Source organism: Arachis stenosperma, chromosome 2, assembly GCF_014773155.1.
Source record: "Arachis stenosperma cultivar V10309 chromosome 2, arast.V10309.gnm1.PFL2, whole genome shotgun sequence".
Lineage (NCBI taxonomy): Eukaryota > Viridiplantae > Streptophyta > Magnoliopsida > Fabales > Fabaceae > Arachis > Arachis stenosperma.
In genome coordinates, this window is record NC_080378.1 from 102,418,047 (window position 1) to 102,443,048 (window position 25,002).

General features: G+C 35.2%; 1 protein-coding gene across 4 annotated transcripts; it reads left to right on the forward strand.

The window, feature by feature from the left end:
* The first annotated feature begins 15,539 nt into the window (after window positions 1-15,539).
* On the forward strand, window positions 15,540-22,506 carry LOC130961804 (ERBB-3 BINDING PROTEIN 1-like). Of its 4 annotated transcripts, none has more exons than XM_057887817.1 (10): window positions 15,540-15,794; window positions 15,977-16,106; window positions 16,271-16,355; window positions 16,512-16,661; window positions 16,761-16,914; window positions 20,967-21,182; window positions 21,263-21,399; window positions 21,502-21,593; window positions 21,679-21,858; window positions 22,195-22,505. In XM_057887817.1, exons 2-10 carry the CDS (start codon window positions 16,016-16,018, stop codon window positions 22,260-22,262), a joined length of 1,173 nt encoding a protein of 390 aa, XP_057743800.1. In that variant the 5' UTR covers window positions 15,540-15,794; window positions 15,977-16,015; the 3' UTR covers window positions 22,263-22,505. The 4 variants fall into 4 exon arrangements, with proteins under 4 accessions (XP_057743800.1, XP_057743801.1, XP_057743803.1 ...); XM_057887818.1 differs by having other exon boundaries at window positions 15,561-15,794; window positions 15,926-16,106; window positions 22,195-22,506; XM_057887819.1 differs by lacking the exon at window positions 15,540-15,794 and having other exon boundaries at window positions 16,479-16,661; window positions 22,195-22,506.
* Window positions 22,507-25,002: the final 2,496 nt, after the last annotated feature.

Sequence of the window (25,002 nt, forward strand, 5' to 3'; positions counted from 1 at the left end):
ATTACAATTATATCAATATTTTCAAAATTAATATTATTAAAATGACTAAAAATATTTAAAATTAATGTGCGTTATTAATATCATAAAATTTGATCATTTTATGATTAGATTCAAATATTCTTATGATGATTACCACGACCGGTGTAATTATCATATCATTTTCATATATTATTATTATTAGAGAAAGTATAGAGAGCCAATGGCCTAAGCGTATAATGTGTACAATAGAGCTTTAGAAAGTATTAGAGATATGACCATTAGTGTTACATTGTCCTGTCAGGTTACGCTTTTGGGATGAGTGGGTTCATAACATGGTATAGAGTTCAAGATCTGAAAGGTCAAGTGTTCGATCTTTGGTGAACTCCAAAATCAACTTAAGTTTTTGGGATGAGTGATTTTATGACATGAGATGTTTATTATTCCTGGTATCCGGATGGTTATTCTGGATAGTATGTGTGATGTTCATTTTATTCATGAACCAAAGATTTAGCCTATTGTACACATTGTACACTTAGGCCATTGGCTTCCTAGCATTACCCTTATTATTATTATTAAAATGATTAAAAGAGTAATTTAATAATGTATTAAATATTGATTTGATATAATTATAATAAAGATGTGTTCTTAAATTAGTATAATTATATATTATTCATTAAATATTAATTATAATATAATTATAATAAAAATATTTTTTATAAAATAATTTAGAATAGAGAATAAAAAAAATCATTTTGGAGAAAAAATGGATCGATATTCCACCTTCATTAGTTGGGAAAAATCCAATTTTAATATATTATTAAGTAGATAAGTAGATAGATCGTAATCTCTTTATTAATTTTTTAATGGAGGCGTAGGAAACAAATTACTAAGCACAAATGCATTTGTTCAATTCATTTTCAAACTTTTGCAGCAACTCTTTGTACACATTTTTTGTTTCGATGGAATGTCATCCGAAGATATTCAAAATTAATTATGATTTAAATGAAAAAATTTTATGTCAAAGATTCATAAATATCATGGCTTCCCAGTAGCAATGATTCCTGAATCTAAGATGGATGAATAACAAAGAAATAAAAAAAAATCATCAAACAAAAAAGAAGAGAAGTGTGCATAATTGAAAGAGAAGAGGAAAGAAATGACTCAAGAACAAGTAATGAATGTAATATAGATGGCATAGAAGAGAAAGCCAGGAGAACCTAGAAATTAGGGTCTCAATTCGGTTTACAATGTAGTGATAAAGAAACTGGGTGGATAATACTCCCCTAATGTTTGGAGTTTTGAAACTCCTTTACAATATCAATATTTTTTTTTTGAAAGAAAGAGCTCAACACACATGTGGAGCATAAAGTACTAAACAAAATAAAGCAGTTGTACAACTCCTATGTCATCTCCGGCATTGCCATCAACAACATGAATTATTCACAACACCATTCTCTGGCATATGAAAAGGATTGATCCACGCAATCTGTAACCCCTTTTTCCTTATTGTGAAAAATGACATCATTTCTGTGTAACCATATACTCCAAATCACTGAGAAGAAGCCAACTATCCAATACCTGCGCACCTCTTTCCTCATTCGGACATCTCTCCAACTCTGAAAATGCTGTTTCACAGTACCTGGCATAATCCACTCTTGTCCAAATGCCGATATCCAAGCACACCACACCTGCCAAGAGTACTCACAAGTAATAAACAGATGTTGAATATTTTCATCATCTTTCTTACACAGCATGCACATAGTATCATTCTGTTGTAGGACACCCAGTCGACTAAGTCGATCCTTTGTATTGACTCGGCCCACCAAAACAAACCAGGAGAATAGTTCCACTCGTGGCAGGACTAGACCTTTCCAAATGTCTTTTGTGAACCTGTAGTTTAGAAGCTCCTCGTCCATAGTCTCTTCCTGCAAAACCTACACAAATGAGTTAGTTGTATAAACGCCTTCCTTGTGAAACCTCCACACCACTCTATCTTGCACATCTGCTATCAATCTAGCAGATTGCAGGACAAGTAGCAGCTGGTCCAGTACATTCGTCTCCCATTGTCGGAGCTCTCTTCTCCATTGGAAGTGCCACATCCACTCTATCCCATCCCAGAACCCACATTCCCCAATAACTGATCCTTTTTGGTTTGAAATCAAGAAGAGTCTCGGAAAGTTATCTTTCAGCTTTCCCACTTGGAGCCATTTATCTTCCCAAAATCTGGTAGCCCTACCATCTCCTACTTCCATAGCAAGCCCATTAATCATCTTTTGCCTGACCTGTTGTTCCTTTATCTGCACTTGACATATGTCTCTCCATGGTCCTCCCCTCTTTGGCAATATCTGAGTGGACAGCAGGTGATTTGGGTTCAAACTATTGCAAGAGCATACAATCCTCTTCCATAGGGGACAATCCTCCTTCGAGAATCGCCACCACCATTTAAACAATAAAGCCGTATTCCGAACCACCGCATCACCCACCCCCAATCCTCCTAACTTCTTTGGTGCCTGAACCATCTCCCATTTCACTAGTGCCATACCAGGTCGCCCATCATCCTTTCCCCAAAAGAATTTCCTCTGTAGTGAGATAATTCTCCGTGCAACCGCATTTGGCATCTTGTACAAACTCAGGTAATAAATAGGCAAGCTGTTGATAACTGACTTGATGAGTACTAGCTTTCCAGCCTTACTAAGAACCTTCGCCTTCCACAAGCTGAGCTTCTCTTCCACCTTTTCTATCACCGGCTTCCAAGTTTTTACCAACCTCGGATTCGCACCTAAACTAATCCCAAGGTACCGAACCGGCAATGCTGTCTCCTGACATCCTAGAATCTGACACATGTGGCTGACCCATTCCTGGCTGCAGTTAACTGGTATCAAGTTAGACTTCTCGAAGTTGATGCTCAACCCAGACATCATTTCAAAACACCTCAATAGCCTCTTATAGTTCCTTATAGTTTCCTCTTCTGGCAGACAGAATAAAATAGTGTCATCAGCAAACTGTAGGTGTGATAGATCTATTTTATCCCTACCAACTAACAGAGGAGATATCCGATTGTTCCTAACCGCCTCCCCAATCATCCTGTTCAGCACGTCCACCACCAGTACAAACAAACATGGCGATAAAGGGTCTCCTTGACGTAGCCCCCTCTCCATTTTGAATGGTTTCGACGGTGATCCATTAATTAGAATAGATACTGATGCCGATGTAACACACTCCCTCACCCACTTCCTCCATGTTCTTCCGAAGCCCATCTTCTCAAGTACAATGTCAACAAAGCCCCATTTTACTCTGTCATATGCTTTTTGGAAGTCCAGTTTAATAATCGCTGACGCCTTTCTCTTCAGTTTTAACCATTGCACAGTTTCGCATGCTATTAAAGCTCCATCATGTATCTTCCTCCCCTTTACAAAGGCACTCTGGGATTCCCCAACTAAACCTGGCATTACACCCCTCATTCTCCTTGACAATATTTTAGAAATAACTTTGTAGACACACCCAACCATACTGATAGGTCTCAGGTCTTTTATCTCCTTAGCCCCAACAAATTTCGGAGCCAACGCTACCCACGTGACATTAGCATCTGTTGGTAAGCTTGCAGTCTCAAAGAAATTCAACACGGCCGCAGTGAACTCCCTTCCAATCTCATCCCAACACCTTTTTATAAAATTCATATTATATCCGTCACTCTCCGGCGCCTTAGAAGATTCACAGTCCCATACTGCCTCTTTTACTTCTTCTACTGATGGGAGCGCCTCCAAGGCTTCTGCTTCCTCTCTCTCCAGACGATTAACCAATCCATCCCTAAAAGTCACCTTTGGGGACACTTCCTGGTGGTATAGCTGCTTATAAAAGTCCCGGATGGCAATCTTGATTCTTGCTTGATTCCTCACTAGCCTCCCATTGATCACCAAAGCCTCAATCCGGTTATTCCTTCTCCTCGCCGAGGCAATATTATGGAAGTACCTTGTGTTTCTATCCATCTCAGTAGCATATCTAGATCTTGACATTTGCTTCCAGTGCATATCCTGCCTTACATACCACTTCTCACAGCACCTCACTAAGGCCCTCCTCCTTGCCTCTATTGTAGCATCGTATCTTCCACTACTAACCATATCATCCGCCTTGCGTATTTCTTCCTCAAACCTCTTTATCTGCTCAGTCATATCCCCAAAATGCCGCTTATGCCATAAGCGTAGAGGTTCTGACAGTACTTTCATCTTTTCCAGGAATTGTACATTGCCTAGTCCCCTCCATTCCTCCTTCACCATTCTCAAGAAACCTTCATGCGTGAACCAGGAGTCCAGACTACGAAACGGTCTTGGACCATCAAATCTTCTGATGTCTTCCATGATCAATGGGCAGTGATCCGACAAACCTCTAGACCCGCTTCTCAAACGCATCTCCGGGTACTTATCAAGCCAGTCTACAGAAACCAAGCTCCTGTCAATACGGCTGCACGACTGTCCCCTAAACCATGTATACTTACAATCATTAAGTTCCAAATCGACCAACTCCATATTCCCATGTTCTAAATTCTGTCGCGGACGCTGGTAAAGTAACAGCTCCTTTCCTTTCCTCCAAGAGCAAAATTTCATTAAAGTCCCTTAGAAAACAAACCGGTACCTGACACAATCCTGCAATATAACTTAGCTCCTCCCACATAGAGATTTTCTCAGCTCTCCCATGTGGTCCATACACCAAACAGATAGCACAATGAAAATTATCTTTTACTACAAGTCCTTCTAAACATAACCATCTATCTCCTTTATAACAATTATACAGTTTAAAGGCTGGTTCATTCCATATTAGCAACAGTCCACCAGAAGACCCACTGGAACCTACGAACTCCCAACATGCTCTATCACTTCCCCAGATATGAGCAACATCAAATTTAGTCATGACCTCCTTCTTTGTTTCTATCAGACCCAACATTTCTAGCCTAAATTTAATTTTAAAATTCTTTAACATACTAGCTTTTGCAGTACCTCCCAACCCCCTTATATTCCAAGAGCTAAAAATCATTTTGCCAAGACATTACACACCTGTTTACGGTTTTTTGGCCGGCTTCTTCGAGCTTTTTCTTTTTGCTTGGCCTGTCGTCGTTTCAACGCCATGATTTCGTTCTGCTCCTGCAAGATTGCCATGATATCTTCTTCATCACTGCACTGCGCACCTGACTCTACAGCTAATTTCCATGCCTCTTTGTTCTCTGCCATCTCTTCATCCCAAGTAAGTTTGTGCTCTTTGCTGTCTAAACTTCCTGCCTCTGAACCAGAATCTGCGTCATTCTCATGTTCTTCTTCTCGTCCTTTACCTTTACTCTCAGCAGTAGCATCCACCAAGACCTCCCCTTCCTCCAATCTGGAACCTATATCTCCTCTAAGCTGACTTTGTACCTCTGGATCGTTTCTTCGGGATTTGACAGCATTAATTCTGTTTCCCCCGTTTCGTGCTGTTCTCGTCCTTGGGGCAGCTTCAGGTGTTGCGTTCAACTCCACTTCCTTCTCCTTGGGTCGCCGGTCACTGCTGGCATAGGTAACCTCCTCGATAGTGGGCCTCTCTACACCAGTCCGCCGGTCCTCCTTCTCCCGCGCTTCGGCCTCATGGTCGCCGCTTCTCCTTCGCCCGCCTTCATCAGCCATTCCCGATTTCCCCGCCGCGCCCTCCATATCACCAGCAACACTGCGCGGAACTGGTGGCTTCCTCTCATGCCCGGTCGGTCTTTCACTCAGCTCACTTGCCTCCGACGCGCTCTGTTGTCCGGCGTCGCTCCTGTTCGGCCAGCCTACGTCTTCTCCCAGCTGCGCCGTGCTTACCCTAGGTACCCTCGTGGATTCTTCTTTGTTTCGGGCAAGCATTTCACACGGGTCAGTCCTAGACAGTTTTGGATACCCGCCCGCTGACCCGCATCTGCTGTCCATCACCATCAGTCCATCATCTTGTCTCTTCTCAGCCATAGTGGGCCTTCTTTCGTCCAGCCCTTTTTCTTTTCTTCCAGATCTTGTGTCAATCACCATCAGCCCATCATCTTGTCTTTTCTTAGCTATATTGGGCCTTCTTTCTTCCAGCCCATTATCCTTTCTTACATTTTCAAATGTATGGCACTCATAACCTTCATAATAATTGGAAACCGTTTCTTCCGAATCCTTACTTTCACACGATCCCTTAGAATCCGCCCGCCCATTTAATTCTCCTTGATTTCCGTTTATAGATAATCTGTTTGAAATTTTGTAATGCCATTCGTTTAAAATGATACTTGAATTTACCACCCTGTCCCTCCCCTGTTCGTCTTCCCTATTGTCAACCGTTGTCTGCACTACCGCCGGATCCCATGCCACCACCGTTGGTTCACGCTGTATGTCTTCTTCGTTTGTCATGTGTCGAACACTTGCCTCCTCTTTTCCTTTCCGAAAGCACTCCTCTCGATACACCTCTCCATCCACTTCTCGTACAAGGACGTCAAATCCACTTGTTCCTATTGTAACATGAATCCATTCATTGATCATATCAAAGGTGCATGTATCGATGAGGACTCTACCCGCACTGAACGAACTACCCGATTCCGTCAGTTTATCACATTTCACTACTTCTCCCCATTGCTCTCCTATTTTTTGAAAAGTGTTTCTTGACCATGCATGTATTGGGACTCCATAACATTCTAGCCACACCCTTCTCGACTCGCTTTTTGCGGTCTCATCCCATCTCCATACCATATAGAACATTTTTAATAATTCGTTCATTCGAAATGTGTAAGCTTCTTCAGCTCGAAGCACCGAATCGAACGTTATCATTACTTTATATGCCCCCAATTCCCTTACCTGTGTCACGCCGGGCCAATCCCTATGAATCTTCTGCTGTAGTGAATTAAAATCAATCACCTTCTTTGTGCCGCCTACAATACTTCTCTGTAACCAGACCACATTCTCACTCGATATCGGCACTTCTATCTTCTTTGTCCATCCATTACTACTTTGACCTTTTATGGGTTCATCTGATATCTGTCTCACCATTTTACCATCAACCGCTCCCACCCTATGTACCCGTGTATTGTGGCTTCCAGCATCATTTCTGGTGATCACTTTCAGTCGGTTCTCAGTCGTATTTTGCACCGTAGCTCTTCTTCTATATTTCGCTTCTCCTACAAACAGCTTTCGTCCTCTCACCACCATGTTGTTCATGTCTGCAATAGCCTTCAAAGCTCCTCCCTTTGTGGTGTACCGTATAAAGGCAAACAGATATATATGGCCATTTTTATTCTTACGCGACAGATATATGTCGATGATTCTCCCTGTCCATTTGAACATATCGAACAGTTCTCTTCTTGATATGTCTTCCGGCAGATTGTCTGCAAAGACGGAGAAGGAATCAAGCTCCAAGCGTTGATACTCTTCTTTGTTCCAAACCCTAGGATCTTTATCCCCCCGTGTGTTTCCCCATCTCCCAGATTCTCGAATCCTCTCTCTCTCTCTCATCTCTCTTCAACAATTGCTAAAAGATTAGGGTTCTATGTTCTTCCTTCTTTCTCCAGCAGCATATACAATGACCCAATTCTAATTCTTTTTTTTTCTTTTAAATAATTTATTTAAGGTTTACCACGTACAGTGATTTGATACAGTATATTGATACAGTATTGTAATGTGTGTTGACACAGTATTCTAACAGGTATTCTATTAATAGAGCTTTTACTATATATTGATAACATCGTTAAATAATTAATACCAACAAATTATATTTTTTAAAAAGGTTAATATTTAAAAAATTAACACTAACTTAAAATTATACTTTTATATAAAAATTATAAAATAATCATAAAATATTAATCTTCCATCTTTATTTATTAAGCAACGTTTTTTTAATTAATGTTTTATTAGTGTTAATTTTTTTACTGAAATAAAATAAAAAATTATTATTTCCCATAACAATTTTTTTATTTTTATCTTTTAAGATTTATTTTGTTTTAGAATTTTATAAACTCATTACAATACGATATAAATTGTACTGGTATATTTTTATTTTTATTTAATTTAGTTTTATTCACATAATTTAAAATTATAAAATTTTTAAATTAAAGTTTAAATAAATATAATTAATTAATAACTTAATTTAATTTAATAAAAATAAACATATTCGTATTATTATATTTATATGATTAATTATATTTATTCGATTTAAAAAAATAACTATTTAAAATCGTTAATTATAAATTAAAAAATTAATATACTCATATTATTTTTAATACGATTATGTTTAAAATACTCTTTTATAGTTTGGTTAATTAACAATGTATAAAATTTTTAATTATTTAATGAACTAATACTCCATATATTTTTATTTTTAAATTAGTTATCTGTATCTGAAATTTCTATTATTTTCTTTATATTTGTTTTACCTCTTCTACTTTAAATTAAAAAATTCTTTATATTTATTTTACCTGATAGCTCTCTTTTCCAAATCTCACTTCTAACCAAATCCATCACGGTCGTTCACCACCGTCGCCGGTGTCTCGTTCAACGTTATATCTCCTTCATCATTTCTATTGTCGCGTCACCGTCTCGGAGCCACTTCGTCTCACTGGCTTAGTTAAATTTAATTTTAGATTTTTATAGTTAAAACTAAATTTAAAAATAATTTTAAAAAAGTAATCACAAATTAAAAAGTAGAATAGTGTTACATTATCATCAGATTTATAACTAGAGTTGTTCCTTCTGATGCTTAATTCATGAAGTTAGGGTGTAAATATGTTTTTGTGACTAAATCCGGACCGATCATATCATTTTGCATTGATTTGAATATCGAATTAGAATTAAATTTCTAAAAAAATAAGAAAAGGAAAAAAATTTTGTAACGAAGAAAAATAAGAATAAAAAAAATGTAAATGATGGTTAAAGTTTGATTAAGGTTAAGTAAAAGTTATATAAATTGTATATTTTTATTTTTTTAATATATAAGATAATTAGCTCAAATCGAGTCCCAAACTCTAAAAAAAATATTCTGTGAAATTTAAAATTTTTTATTTTTTCAATAAAATTAGTGGTGATTTCTAGATTTTTTTTTTAAAAATATTTTTGTCTCAAACTTGTATCTTCTCCTCTTTAAAAAATATTAGAGAGTTAAATCTATTTAATTAAATTATGTATATAAATTATTTAAATTATATTTATTTTTTCTTTAAATTTCAATGATAATTTTAAGAATAGTTTTTATTTTTGTGAATAATATTCTCTTTATAATACTTAAATAAATAATTTTTTATTATATATTTATGTTTATTTTTATGAATTGGTGTTTAAATAAGAAGATACAGAACATAAAAAAAATCACAATATAAATATGTTTTAGTATGTATAGTATAATAAAAATAAATTTTGAGTATAATAGAATGAATTAAGTATACATCAGTAAAATTAAGATACAAAATGCTTAATATAATTAATTTTTTAAAATTAGAAAGAAGAACAATAATTAAATTCATTCTCTTTATACGAAGTATTTATTTTATGTTATATAGTATACATATAAATTTAAATTTTTAAAATTAAAGTTAAATTCATAAATATTTATAAATAATTAATGGCATAGAATTTCTTTTCCCTTTTAATATGCTTCCACAAAATAAATGATATTTTGGTCTTTTTATTTTAATACATTTAAATAATATTAATACTAAAAAAATATTTTTGTCTTTTTAATTAAATAAAATTAAAATTAAAATTAAATAATTTTAATATTAAAGGGTATTTTTTAGTCTTTTAAAATTAATACTAAAAATATGTTTTGATTTTTTAATTTTTTAAACTTTTTATTTTTTTTAATTATAATGTTATAATAATTTTTTAAATGTTATAATAATCTAATATGGGTAATATTAATCAAAAAGTGTAATAAGTCCAAATTGGCCTTTTAAGTCTAACAGATCAAATGTAAAATTTTAATCCTAGTCCAAACAAATTTTAAATAAAAATATAAAACAATCATAAATGCTAACTTTTTTTAACTTTTTAACAGGAGTTTTAGTACTCCAAAGCTTTAGGGAGTATGCAATCGCATCCCAAGAAACTGTGTTAGAACATTTACATAAGAAGGGACTGAAAGATAATATCAAAACAGAGGACAGTGCAATCAAGAAAATAACCAAAAGAAAGAGGAAAGTAGTTCAGAGTTATGAACCAAAAAATCTTATTATAAGGTTGAGTACGGGAAGTTCATCTTTTGAGAAGTTCGGTAACGGTCTTTATTAGTATTTTTTTATATGATATTTTGTTTGTGTTTTTTTGCTTGTGTTTAGGAGTTCTGGTTTTGTTTTGCTTGGACGGTGTTGTTTTGATTTGGTTTAGTATGTGTCGGAGATGTCATTATGGCAAGTCTCTTATATGTTTGGGTGGTGTTGTCTTATTGGCAGTATTCTCTAACTTGACAGATCAATGACTAATCCATCGTGGATTTAGGCTCTATCTAAGAGTCTGCCGTTAACCAATAAATTGCTGTATGCATAAGAATTCGAATCTCTAACACTTGCTCGACCAACCCAATTTGGTTGGCTTAACTTATTTTGTTTTGTTGAGTTTTTGAACTTTGCTCTCCGTTTCTGATTGAGTAATTCAACTAGAGATCGAAAAACTAAATACCTTCAGTCACATCAAAGATTAGGTGGCTAAGAAAATATATCTTTTGTATGTTAGTATGGAGATGTTTTGATTAAAGCAGTTGCATATGCTATTTCTATCTCCTTGCTACATTGCTTTACACTTTCAAAGACACTCGTTGATATAATCCAACAAATGATTATGCAATTCATGGTGGGGTGAAAGAGAGACATAAATTCAAATGCACCGAATCAGTTGGAATATTGCTAATAGTGAAAAAGAAATGGAGAGGTCTTGGCTTTAAAGATCTCAGCTTTTTAATCTTGTTATGGTGGACAAAACGGTCAAGAGATTAATAGTTCCCTAATGTATAAGATCAACAAAAGCAAGTATTTCAGGAATTCTTCTCTTATGAATGCAGATTTTTTGCCAAAACCCATGTTTTGGAAGATAGGCATTGACACTCAAAGAAGACTCTATAAACTATAAAGAATCCCAAAGTGCAAGAGTTCACACCCATATTAGAATTTTAGAATTTTAATGATCTATGATTTTCACAGCTCATTAATCATAAGAGCGTATGAATACAAATGATAAAGTATAATTTTAGCTTGGAGAAAGATGCAGGAAGCTCTTGTCTAAAAATACAATTCTGTTTCTTAATGTTATTATTTTATTCTTGATCTTGACTAAAATAGGGGTTTTCCAAATTGATTGTGGGTATCCTTTAATTGAATTGCTGTAGTCCTGTTTTTGAACCCCTGTTACATTTTATTATTTTATCAATGAAAACTCCAAACCTTTGGGAAAACAAAAGGTATTTAGATATATTTTATAAGGAGACAATTTATTTCTATACTACATATTTACATATTATATTAGTCTTCGTCTATTTGATATGAAAAATGTACAAATATCCATGGTTTTTGGGCATGTTACAGAATTATGTATCATTCAAATTGTAAAATGCAGTTATTTAAAATGAGATTTTGGCGGTGTTACTTCTTTTATGATAACTATAACTCGGTTCACGAGAAACAAGAAAGGTGGTACATGTAAAAGTATTCCAACGGTCAAATGAGTATAATGTATTTTATGATTTGAAAAACATACTAAACTTTTAAATTTTAGTTTTTGGTCAGTTTTCAAATTTAATAATATATTATTTTAATTTTTTATATTTACTTTTATAATATCAGTTGTTTAAAAAATTCAGAAAATTATTTATTTTTTATTTTTATTTTTTCTAAAAGTTAAATAAAAAATAATTTTTAGAGGATACTTAGTTGCACTGTTTATGATTAAATCACTTAATATTAAAATCTTGAAAAAATATATTGTTTGGATTCTCGGGTACCAAACGAATCCGGTAGACGGAGAGGGTGAGTGATGGTGGGAGCCCGGTCTTCGTGGATGGTGAACGAACGAATCTCCCGGGTTGTGGTATAGGGGAGTGGAAAGCCAGACCTCGCGAGTCGCGACCTCACGAGCAGTTGCGTTGGAGAGGGGGAGCCATCTACAAAAAGGACTCCGACGCTCAAGTTAGAGACCGTACAAATGGCAGTAAAAGTAAAGGGATAGTGACGTACCTCGTGGAGGGATAGGGCCCTCCCCTATATACTCTCCACCTTCCAGGAAGTTTTCTTTCTCCCAACTGTCAGATGCTGTGCTAGAGGGGTGGAGGTGCCAGGTTGATTTCCCAGTCCGGGTTCAGTGACCTGGTTTGGCCGGTCGCCCGGGTCGGGACACTATGCCTACTGGGTCGGGCCGAAACAGTGCCCCCAATGTGCCAGCTATGGCTGTGAACGCCGTTGTTGGCGCGCTCTGATCAGTTGTTTCATCGTCAGGCCGGCCACCCGTGATTGGTGCGTGCCTCTTATGCGCGAGTGATGATTAGATTTTTTACGGTTTAGAATTTCACAAATGAATTCTCGTTGCAAGTATGGTTTCTAAACCAAACAATAATCTTTTCATACAAAAAGTTGTTTGTCACTAAAACAAACCCCTAAATTTATAAACCGAAGTATTGAAACCTCGGGTCGTTCTCCCTAGGAATTACAATAAAGTGTCTTGTTATTGGTTGTGAGTTATTTTGAGGTTTTTGAGATTTTAGACAAGAAATATAAATGGCAAAGAAAATAAACTAACAACTAACAAAGCTCTTGGCAAGATATGAGAACTAGAAGTCCTATCCTAGTTATCCTCCTCAATTGTGATGACAAATTGTCCATTGCTCCCACTTAGTTAACCTCTAACCATGGAGGAAAGTCAAGTGGATAAATCAATTTGATTCCTCAAGTCCTAATCAACTCCTAAAGGAAAGACTGGCTTTAGAGGCATTCAAATCAATTAGCAACTTCTAATTATCAATCAACAAAAGAATTAGATAACTCAAGAGTCACTAATTACTCTGCCTAGGCCAAGAGGAACAAAATCTACACTAAAATCCAACCAAGCATTTCATCAAACACTTGGAAGGCATAAAAGGAAAACATAGTAAATCAACAACAAGAACAAAATCTAACAACAATTATTACAAAGAATTGACAACAACAATCAAGGAAATCACAATTATCATGAATTACCTCAAATTGCATTATTGAAAGAAAACAAAAGAACAACAATCTATCCAAAACAAAGTGAAGAATTACAATTATTAAAGCACATAACTAGAAAGAGGAAGATGAGAAGATTAAAACTTGATAAAGGAGAAGTGAATTAAAGCATGAATTAAACCTAGATATAAGAAGAGAGATTAACCTAAACCTAATCCTAATTCTAGAGAGAAGTGAGAGCTTCTCTCTCTAAAACTACTCTAAACTAAGGCTATGACTAAATGGTAACTAACTTCTAATGTCCTCCCCCCTTCAATCCTTGATCCTTTTATTCCTTTCTATCAGTAATTGGCGCCAAAATGGGTTCAAAAACCCTTCCAAATCGCCAGGCACGTGTTGCTTTTAATGAGGTCATGTGCGAACTTCGACGCGTGCGCGTGCCTGGCCGATTCTGCAATGTGCGCGTGTGCGTGCTCGGCTGATTTCACTTTTTTGACTTTTCATGCTTCTCTCCACTTGTATGCTTCCTTCCTTGCTTCCTTTGATCCATGCCTAGCCTATTTCAATCCTGGAATTACTAGCAAACACATCAAGGCATCTTATGGAATCAAAGAGGAATTAGATTTCATCAGAATAAGGCTTAAAAAGCATGTTTTTACACTTAAGCACAAATACGGGAGAGATTACAAAACCATGCTAATTCATAGGCTAAATGCGAGAAAATGTCATCAAAATACTCTAAATCCAATACAAGATAAACCATCAAATTGGGGTTTATCAGCGAGCCAGCTTCGTCGTTTTAGGGAAGCATCGTTTGTCGCCTAGTTCTTTGCGCCTGCAATTAAGTACATTTATGAGTGATTTGAAAGCGTGGGGAAAAGTCCATTTTACCCCTGTCTTTTGCGCATCTCTATGGCAGTTACACTTTTTCTTTTTTTTTTTTCTTCTCTTTGCCTTAGCGTTTCAGTTTCTTACTTCCCTGCCTCAAATTCCACATTTCCTTCTGCATTCTCTGAGGTTTTTTGTTCTGGTTCGAAACTCTTTCTGGATTTTGGTGCCTCTTTCGATCATCAACACCATCCTGGTATGTTACTTTTTTCTTTCCTGTTTTCCTAGCTTCGCCTCATGGCTATATTGCTTGAAGCCCTTACCCTGTTAGCAGTTGCTTGGTTTTTGTGTTGGATTTGCATGTTTGACAGCGCTAGGTAGATGTTAGGGGGGTTGCCATTTAGGTTCTTGATTCTTTACTTAGTTGTAGATTTAGCCTTGATTTTACTGCATATAGGCTTATTGTAGTGTTCAGCGTTAGTAGTACTAGTTCTAGCTTTCCCAACTTCCCGACCTGGCTAGCCTGACTGTGTGGTGCCCCCACTGTAGGTATGGCACAATTTGCCCTTCCGAGACCCCCATTGACAGATATGCCTAGATTGCTTCGGATGTGAAGCGTACGCCTCGCAAATGACGTTAAAGGAGTTAACGGACTTTCGCCTTCGCGACCAGCTATGCGGGGATGGTGACGAGGAGGGACGCTACGAAGTATTTGTCCCTGCCGACCACGAACGTTGTGCCAGATCAACCTCAACACACCCTGAATTGCTTACTGGATGTGGGTGTATAAAGCGATGTTCACCGTCTTGGTGGTCCGCTTGCCCTTGTCTCCCTTTCAAATGGCACTTTTAAACCGATGCGACGTGGCTCCATTGCAGCTGCATCCGAATAGCTGGGCTGCTATTCGGTGCTTTGAAATGATTTGTGAGTACCTCGAGCTGCCGGCTTCCATTGAGGTGTTCTTGTGGTTGTTTGTTTTGACGAATCCTTCCAAGGAGGGTAGGTATAAAAAGGGATTCATGTCTTTCCGGGCTGCTCAGGGGAGACAAATCTTCAGCACTTTCGAGGATTCATTTCATGGCTTTAAGGATAAGTTCTTCAAGGTCCGACTTGCCGAGGAAGTGCATTCTTTTTGGTTAACTATGGAGGGTGAGCAGAGGATCCAACCTACTGGATCAAAATTTAAACATTTATAAAATATAAAAGAAATTACAATTTATCATGAGAAAAGGTATAAACAATAGTTATGTTGGCATACACAAAATACTCCTACTACTTCAAGTTTTACAATTTTCTTCAAGCTTTTTAATTGTTTTCAATCTTTATAAATTGTGGAAAATTATTTCTCCTTTTTTTCATTTTAAAAGGAGGCTAATTTATTTTATATTGATACTTTTTTAATAAAAAAATAGGAAAAAGTTTTAGAAAATAAAAATTTAATGGAATTAATATATCATATATATATTTTTTATATGAGGAGCTTAATATTATTTCCGTATACTTTTTGGCAAGTTATATCAAGGTTACAGCCCCACTATAAAAGGAGCATCCAATTTATTAATTTATATGTTGCGAGTTTCGACCTTTCAAAGCCATCAGCAGACGAAAAAAGTGAACAAAACCCTAACACTCCACAATGACAGCAACAATCGTATCCTATGCTGTGTTGTGCCTGTGTATATATAACTCAAAACAAACCCTAATTGCTTGCACCGCTCACACACACGCACATTCTCAAGCCACCTCACTACACACTTTCTTTCTATTCGAACCTTCTCCTCCTAAAACCCTCTTCCATTTCTTCACCGATTCATCAGTCAAAAACCCTTTTCGGTGGTAACTGGTGAGTGACACTACAGCCATTTTCAGCTTCACATTTTCTTCGTATTGCTCTTCCCTTATTTTGTCTCTCTCTTTTGTTTTTTTCTTTTCTTTTAATTCTTAAGGCCTGTTTGGATGCCCCATTTGGATAAGGTTTCGTCTTTTTAGCCTGTGTAATTCATTTGGGGTTTTTCGATTTTTCAGAAGCTGCTCAAAGGGGTTTAATCAGGTGAAGCTATAACCATGTCGGAGGATGAGAGGGAAGAGAAGGAGTTGGATCTTACAACTCCTGAAGTGGTCACTAAGTACAAGAGTGCAGCTGAGATTGTTAACAGTATGTTCTCTCTCTGTCAGTTATGGTTAAGGTTCTCTGTTTTTTCTTGAGTTAATTATATATTTCATTGCTGATAAAAATGGTTGATTGTTTTGGGTATAAAATAATATTTATTTATTTTAAAATGTCTATTTGTGTGTGTGTGTGTGTGTGTGTGTGTGCAGAGGCTTTGCAGTTAGTTGTTTCAGAATGTAAACCAAAGTCTAAGATTGTAGACATTTGTGAAAAAGGGGATAGCTACATTAGAGAGTAAGTTTTTTGTTTTAATGTTTTTATGCCTTTTAGTGTCTGATTTATGTATACAATTGGTTTTGGTATTTTGTTTATATATACATGTAATGTAATTTCTTTGTTTGTTTGTTGTTGTTTTAGCTTATGGGGTGTGCTCTGTTTTTTCTAATGAAGGCAAACCGGTAACATGTACAAGAATGTGAAGAGGAAGATTGAGAGGGGAGTTGCTTTCCCAACTTGCATTTCTGTTAACAACACTGTGTGTCATTTTTCTCCACTAGCCACTGATGAAACTGTGTTGGAAGAAGGTGATATTTTGAAAATGTAAGACTTTGTTGAAGCTTGCTTTTAATGTAAAAAGATGGGCACTACTTTCTTGTTGTGAACGCGGTTATTGATTGTTCTTTTTTTGGTTGGTTGCAGTGATATGGCTTGCCATATTGATGGATTTATTGCTGCCGTGGCGCACACTCATGTTCTGCAGCAAGGACCGGTTACTGGACGGGTGGCTGATGTAATTGCAGCTGCAAACACTGCTGCTGAAGTGGCCTTGAGACTTGTAAGGCCGGGAAGGAAGGTAATTATATGTAAGAAACATTTTTCTATTTCTGATTTTGTTTCTATATGGGATTTGAGATATGAGATGAGATGATAATGGTTTTTGTTACCTTTTTATGCTTTTATTTTGTGAATTGTGATGATTCTATTATATAGTTGATCTGGTTGGTTTGTTTAAAGATAACATGGTTGGAGTTCTCTCCGTGGTGAACTTGGTATCTGTCTTCTTTTATTGTTTTTAACTTGTGATTTGTGATCTCGTTCCATTTGAACTGATTTCACCCATCTGTTCGTTTGTCAATTTGCGTTTAGTTGCTTGTAATCTATGCATAGTTTTTGATTGCGGATGGCGGTTGGTTCATTGTGTAAGCCAAAAATCTGCCATAAAATTATGGCGGATGGCGTTGCGGAAAATGGCGGATTACCTAAAAAATACATATATATGTACAAAATAACAAAATAAGATGCAGAAAAATTACAAATATAATAAACTATAAAATCTAATCTATATAAGCAATTTTCTAGTCATAAGACATTCAATTAATATAGCAAATATAGTAGCAAATTTAACAAATAAACATAACATCAAGTTCAAGTCATAACTTATAAGTCATAAGGAGGCCATAAAACATAAGGGATAGGAGCATTAGAACCAGGGGCTTGTCTAGAAGTAGACATAGTGAACTGAACGGGAAAAAAATTGGAAGAGGTTTATGACACTGATAAGGTTTAAACAGAATGTACGAACCAGAGAGAGGCTGATTAGGGTTTAGCAGCCGCAGCAAGGAGCAACTGTTGTGATGACCGGTGGTGATGAGTGGCAGTGACGGGTGGCACAGAGCGGCTGCATGCAGGTGTGCAGAGAGCAGCTGCGCAGAGAACAGGCAGGGAGAGTGTTTTGACGTGAAGATGAGGCAGTTTTGGACTTTGGAGGAGGGAGTTTTTGAATAGAAGAGGCTGATTAGGGTTAGTGGTATCAGTTATCACTTAGGGTTTCCTAGTTTACCCAAAATACCCTCAGATTTTTTTCTCAAAAATTCAAAAAAATCCGCAATTTCAGCCAATTTTATGGCGTCCTGCCATGGCACCACCGCAATTGCAGCCGCAATTTCGCCCACCGCGATAATCACGTCGTGGAGACCTTTGTATGGCGGCAAGGCCAAAATCGCCACACAATGGTGGCGCCATGGCGTGACGGATTTTGGCCTTGCCGCCATAAGGAGGTTGCTGTGACGTGGTTTTCATAGCGGGCAAAAAGGCGATTGCAATTGCGGTGACGCCATGGTGGAACGCCATACATATGGCGGAAATATTGGGTTTTTACGGGTTTTTAAAAAAAAAATCTGAGGGTAAATTGGGTAAATTAGGAAACCCTAAGGGATACCAATAACCCTAATTATTCAAAAACTCCTCTTTGTTCTCTGTGCCTCTTCTTTGCGTGAAAACTCCTCTCCCTGTTCTCTGTGCATCTTGTCACTGCCGCCTGCCGCTGGTCGTCGCCGTCCTCATCACCACAGTCGTTCCTTGCTGCCGTTGCAAACCACCGTTCCTGTTTCTCTGGTTCGTAGTTTCTTGCATATATATTTTTTTCCGTTCAGTTCACTATCTCCCTGAACCCTGATAAACCTCTCTTCCTCCAAATTTTTTTTCCGTTTAGTTCACTATGTCTACTTCCAGACAATCCCCTGATTCTAATGAGACAATGGCTTTGGTCTTTCTTTTAAGTTTTTAGTTTTTATATTCTATGCCTTATGTTTATTTGCTACTATATTTTCTCATTTTGCTGCATTAATTGGATGTCTTACGACTAGAAAAATGATTATATAGATTAGATTTTATAGTTTATTATATTTGCAATTTTTCTGCATTTTTATATGCATTTTTTAGGTAATCCGCCATTTCCCGCAACGCCATCCGTCATAATTTTATGGCGGATTTTTGGCTCACCGCCATCAAAAACTATGGCCCTGCCTTGAGAAGTATTCAATCCCCTAGTGGATTTTGATCTCTAAATGATGAAAACTGCCCTTAGCTATGGATAAATTCCAATGAAGCTTTATTGTTGTCATAGTTACACTGATAGAGATCATTTATGGCCTTTTTTGCAACTCCAAATGTTTTTTCTTGTCCTATTATTTCTGTTTCTCATGATGTTTACTTTGCTGTTCCTCCTCACCTTATTCTTTCTTTTTTCCCATGTTGTATACAGTGTTTTGGTTTCGCTTCACTGCAAAGATCTATTTATTATCTTCCTGGATTTGTTTCATGTTATCACTGTCCACTTCCTTTGCGGTTAACTTTTTATGCTTTTGATTATATATTAACTGTGATTTGATTTCTCTGTATGATGAAGATGATTTAGGCTATGGATGAATTCTGATGAAGCCTATTATAGTCATAGTTACACTGATAGAGAGTCATTTATCCGAAGGTTCCTTTTTCCTGAACCCATCTTCAACTAGTTCAATTTCTTCAGTGTCTAACTTTCTCAATAATATGATGATCATATGGTTGCCAAGTGTATTAAGTGCTACCCTATTCACTTAATCACTTTGCTTTGAGCCTTTTAGTTATTTCTAATGGAACAAGTGTATTCGCATTAATTATCAAATTACATTATTTGCTGCAATTTATTTTACTTCCTCCATGTTGCCTGGCTTGTTAATGTGAATGTTTTTAGGAAGAAACAGTTCCTTGTGTTTTCAAACTCTTTACCCTAATGATGAACACTTACTAAAAGCCATGAACAATTGTCCAAGTGAAGCTTATATGTCATAGTTACTCTGATGGGGCATTTCCTGCCGAATGCAGTCTAGAATTTACATATCTAATTTGTTGGTCTCTTACACTAGTTTCAATACAAATTTTCCCTAGATTATCACAGGCTCACACTGTAAGTATTGCATTCTTTTTTTGCTGAAATAATAGTTTCTTTGTGCTGATGTTGTTGTCAGCTTACTTGTCTATTGGAGCTAACATCATGCAATATTAAATCAATGCCTGTAATTTTGTGTTGATCATCTCTGGTAAAGGCAACTTTGCCGAGGATATCAATTTTGTATTGATTTCCTCCTTTCCCTGTTTGCCTAAACTAAAATTTTGCTGAACACAATAGTTTCTTGGTTGTACTGATTTTGTAGTCAGTGCACTCATCTATTGAAGCTAACATTTTGCAATATTTAAATCAATGCCTGTATCTGTGTGTGTTTTCTATATGTAGTAATGGCAACCTTGCCGAGGATATTGATTTTGTATTGGTTTCCTCCTTTCCCTGTTGCCTAAACTAGAAATTAGCTGAAAATAATAGTTTCTTTGTGCTGATTTTGTTGTCAGCTTACTTGTCTATTGGAGCTAACATCATGCAATATTAAATCAATGCCTGCAATTGTGTTGATCATCTCTGGTAAAGGCAACTTTGCCGAGGATATCAATTTTGTATTGATTTCCTCCTTTCCCTGTTTGCCTAAACTAAAATTTTGCTGAACACAATAGTTTCTTGGTTGTACTGATTTTGTAGTCAGTGCACTCATCTATTGAAGCTAACATTTTGCAATATTTAAATCAATGCCTGTATCTGTGTCTGTTTGCTGTATGTAGTAATGGCAACCTTGCCGAGGATATTGATTTTGTATCGGTTTCCTCCTTTCCCTGTTGCCTAAACTAGAAATTAGCTGAAAATAATTTTCTCTGTTGTGCTTATTTTATAATCGCACTGGTCTATTGCAGCTAACATAGTACAATATCCAAATCAATGTGTTACATTCTTTTGTAGAGGGGTGGAAAAGTTATCATTTTTTTATAGTAAAATAGCTTTACATATGGAAATTGGAACATCATCTAATGGATGATTGCCTAGGTGATGTGCATATTGGAAATGGGAGGAAAATTGTTTTAATGGTGTGGTGATTTCATATATTTTTATTTCTTTGTTTATGCTATAACTATTCAAATTATTGTCTGTCAATCAGTAACCTGAAAACTAGATTACAATCTCTTGTTTGAACAAAAATTATATTTTAACAAGTGGTAGTGTAAATTCTAACGAATTTCGTTAAATTTTTCCCATGACAGAACAAGGATGTAACTGATGCAATTCAAAAGGTTGCTGCTGCCTATGATTGCAAAATCGTTGAGGGTGTTCTTAGTCACCAAATGAAGCAATTCGTGATTGACGGAAACAAGGTTGTGTTGAGTGTATCTAATCCGGATACTAGGGTTGATGATGCTGAGTTCGAGGAAAATGAAGTTTATGCTATTGATATAGTTGCAAGCACCGGAGAAGGCAAGGTAGGTTTTCTTATTAGTTAATCTTTCCTGTATGATGCTGCTTATTTTCAGCGACGAACTAAAGTTTTGGTTACTTGCAGCCTAAGCTTTTGGATGAGAAGCAGACAACTATCTATAAGAGGGCTGTTGACAAGAGCTATCACTTGAAGATGAAAGCATCGAGGTTCATTTTCAGCGAAATTAGCCAAAATTTTCCAATCATGCCATTTTCTGCTAGGTAATTCGACAACCTAGGTTTTATTAATGATACTACTTTAATTCGAGGGTTTGAATATCGATTCTCTTTGTTCCACTTAAAATGTCAGTTCTTCTTTACCAGGGCTTTGGAAGAGAAGAGAGCTCGGTTAGGTTTAGTTGAATGTGTGAATCATGAACTCTTGCAGCCTTATCCTGTTCTTCATGAAAAGCCTGGTAATATACTATGTTTAGCCATGATATTATTAGATCCTGTGGTTATAATTCTTTTAGCGCTGATTGGATCCGGTGGTTTCTTCAGGTGATTATGTTGCGCACATCAAATTCACGGTGTTGTTGATGCCAAACGGATCAGACCGCATCACATCTCATGCGCTCCAAGAATTGCAGCCGACCAAAACGATCGATGATCCTGAAATTAAGGCCTGGCTAGCATTGGCCACAAAGACAAAGAAGAAGGGTGGTGGAAAGAAGAAGAAAGGTAGGCAGGAAAAACTGAATAAAAAAAATCACAACAAATCTAAGGGTGTGTTTGGTTTGAAATTTCAATTTCATTGTTTTCTTCAGAATTTTGTAAAGAAAGAAGCAAGAACGGTAAAAATGACAAAATTTGTTTTCTGTTTCCACCATCTGGTTTCTCTTTTTCTTTCCTTCCTTCACGATTCTGAAAACAGAATGAGAATGTAAATCAAACACACCCGAAGGCTCTCTTTCATAAATCATATTCAAGTCCTTCACTTCCATGTTAACTTGGATATGTGGTTGTCATCATCCATGTGGTCAAATGGTGGCTTAAGAAATGCTTTCTTGTGTGTAGGTAAGAAGGGTGCTGAAGCTGAGCCCATGGAAGAGGAGGCAACAAATGGTGCCACACCCCAAGAATGAGATCTGCTCCTCAAAAAAAGGAAAAGGAAAAAAAGAAAAAGAAATATTGTTTTGATTTCTCATTTGATATCTTTCAAAATTTTCTACCGTGTTGTATGACATGTGCTTGAATGAGAATTTAGTGTTCGATGTTCAGGATAAAGTTTGGTTGGAATTTCCTCTGCTCGTTTCATTAGCACATTCTTTGAACAAGGAAAGTGGTTAATTTTAAATCGGTTTTGTCTGGCAAATGGGTTAATTGGCATTGGACTAGAAATTCATTTAATGAAGACTCTCAAAAATTGAGTATTAAAGTAATAATAAACTAATAAAAGATATTTGCAAAATTCATAATTTATTGAACATTAAAAGACTTCTATAAACCCAATTTTTACATTATTGAATTTTTATTTATCTATTTTATTTTTGTATTCCTAAATTTAAGTTATTTAGTTCTTTTTACCAATTTAAGTCTGTAGATCACTCTATTCATAATTTTATTTATATATAAAATTGGGCTCATTATTCTGTCGATTTTTATAGTGTTTTAAAATTTATAATTTGGTTTTTATATTTTTTTAATTAGGTTTTTACATTAATTTTATTTTTGTAATTAGATTATTTTTATATAAAAAATTAAAATTAATAGAATATTCTTAAAAAACATGTAGTTAAATATTTATTAGGTTTTTAATTGTGGATATTTTGAATTTGCAGATTAATTTTAATAATTTTTATATTGACAAAGACCTAATTGCAAATTTAAAGTATTGTAGAGATTCAATTAAAAAAAATTATAAGAATTAATTATAAATTAAATACTTTAAAAAAATAGTCATTAAATCAATTATTTATAAAAAATATATAGTTTTAATACAAAATAGATATGAAAAATATGTGAGATAATAATAATAATAATAATAATAATAATAATAATAATAATAATAATAATAATAATAATTGATTGAATAGTAAATTTTTAGTGTATATAAAATATTTTTTTATAATCAAATTGGTGATATATAACCAATATTTTCATTTAAGTATGTCATATTATATAGCACATAAATTTTTTAAACACTTACAAAGCTAACCATACAATTGCACGCATGATTCATTCATTGGCACTCACATGACATACCACATGCATGCCTAATGCCTTCAATTCCAACGTTCCCCTCAATTGATCAAAAACCTGCAGAGTCTTCTCCATTGGGTTATGAATTCAATTACCGTCAACTTTTTCTTTCCACGGTTTTGATATTACAACTCTCTAATCCAATGGACTACTTTCATTTAATGACTTTTATTCTAGAATTTAATTTAATTTTAATTTATAAGGTCTAAGCAAGGGAGAAGCTTCTGTCCACTTTTTTCCCCCTTAAGCCTAATTAAATGCCAAGTGGAAAGTTTTGGTTTCTCAATTTGTTTTCTACGCTTTGCTCTGTGGATTCCAATATCCAACGCCTCCCAGCTATCACTGCATCTCTTGCGACCAGAATCCACTTTGCTCTGACCTATTGACGCTATTTTCTTTCTAACCACGAAATTGGTCCACCTTTGACACTTTTTCTTTAAATTAATTTAATTAATCAGTATAATAATTAAGGTAGCCATTTGTCTTTGAATTTTCTTTCATTTCACTGATGATTCAGGTTGGTATAAAATAACACACTTGGGGGAGAAAAAGGTAAGCTAATTTTTTAACCACAAATACTATTCAACTAATATAATACGTATTCCCCACATAAAATAATCAAATAAACAATGACTCTCATATATATGAAGAAAAGTTATTGTTACAAATATCATTGACTTAAAGTTAATTTTTAGATATTAGTTTTTTACTCAAAACTTTTTGGAACAAGCAAAAAAACAACCAAACACCTTAAGGGAATTAGAAAGTCTAACAAGCTTGTGTAGAACTATAGATTAAGAACATGAACGGGGTGTGAGAAAAGAAGGAATATTATAAGGAACATAAAGAAATATTAAGCCTAAATTATATATATTATATAAGATATTAAATTAAATTTTAGTACTAATTTTAAGCCTAAATTATTTTATATATATATTATATAAGATATTATAGAAGAATCCATTTTTTAAATTTTATAATTTGATTCATAAATCAGTAATTTCAAGTTTATTTATTATATATGTCCAAAATGAAAGTCAAACAAAATGCTATTTTCAATCTTCCATTGATTTCGTTTGCCAATATTTGCTAAAATTAAACCAGTCACTGTAACCACGATTAATTTGTGGATACAACGTACATGGTTATTAATTAGCCACGGGAAAGCTGAGCTTTGATTTTGCCGTTTGTTAAGGAATGCCATGATCACGTTCTCGGCACACAATGACAATTCTTCTTTTCCCATTGACCTGTCTTCAACGCAGTAAAACCAAAAGGAGCCTAAAACCCAGGTAAAATAAAATAGAACAAAGTTAAACTCAGTGTGGAAATAATACTCGTTATACTCCCATCCTTAACGCGTCTCCAAGTATGGAAATAATACTACATCCTTAACGCGTCTTTTTTTTATTAAATAGTTAAGTACAACTATTAAGATAATTATTAAATTTTATTAAAATAAAAATAATTTTATTTTTCTGTCATTAATTTTTTATATTTTTTCTTTTTATTTAATAGTAAATAGTGTAATGGATAAAATTAATTAATAACCTTTTGGAATTAAAATAATGATTAATTTGCAGCAAAAATAAAAAGAGATAAATAATTTGAAAATAAGGGAAT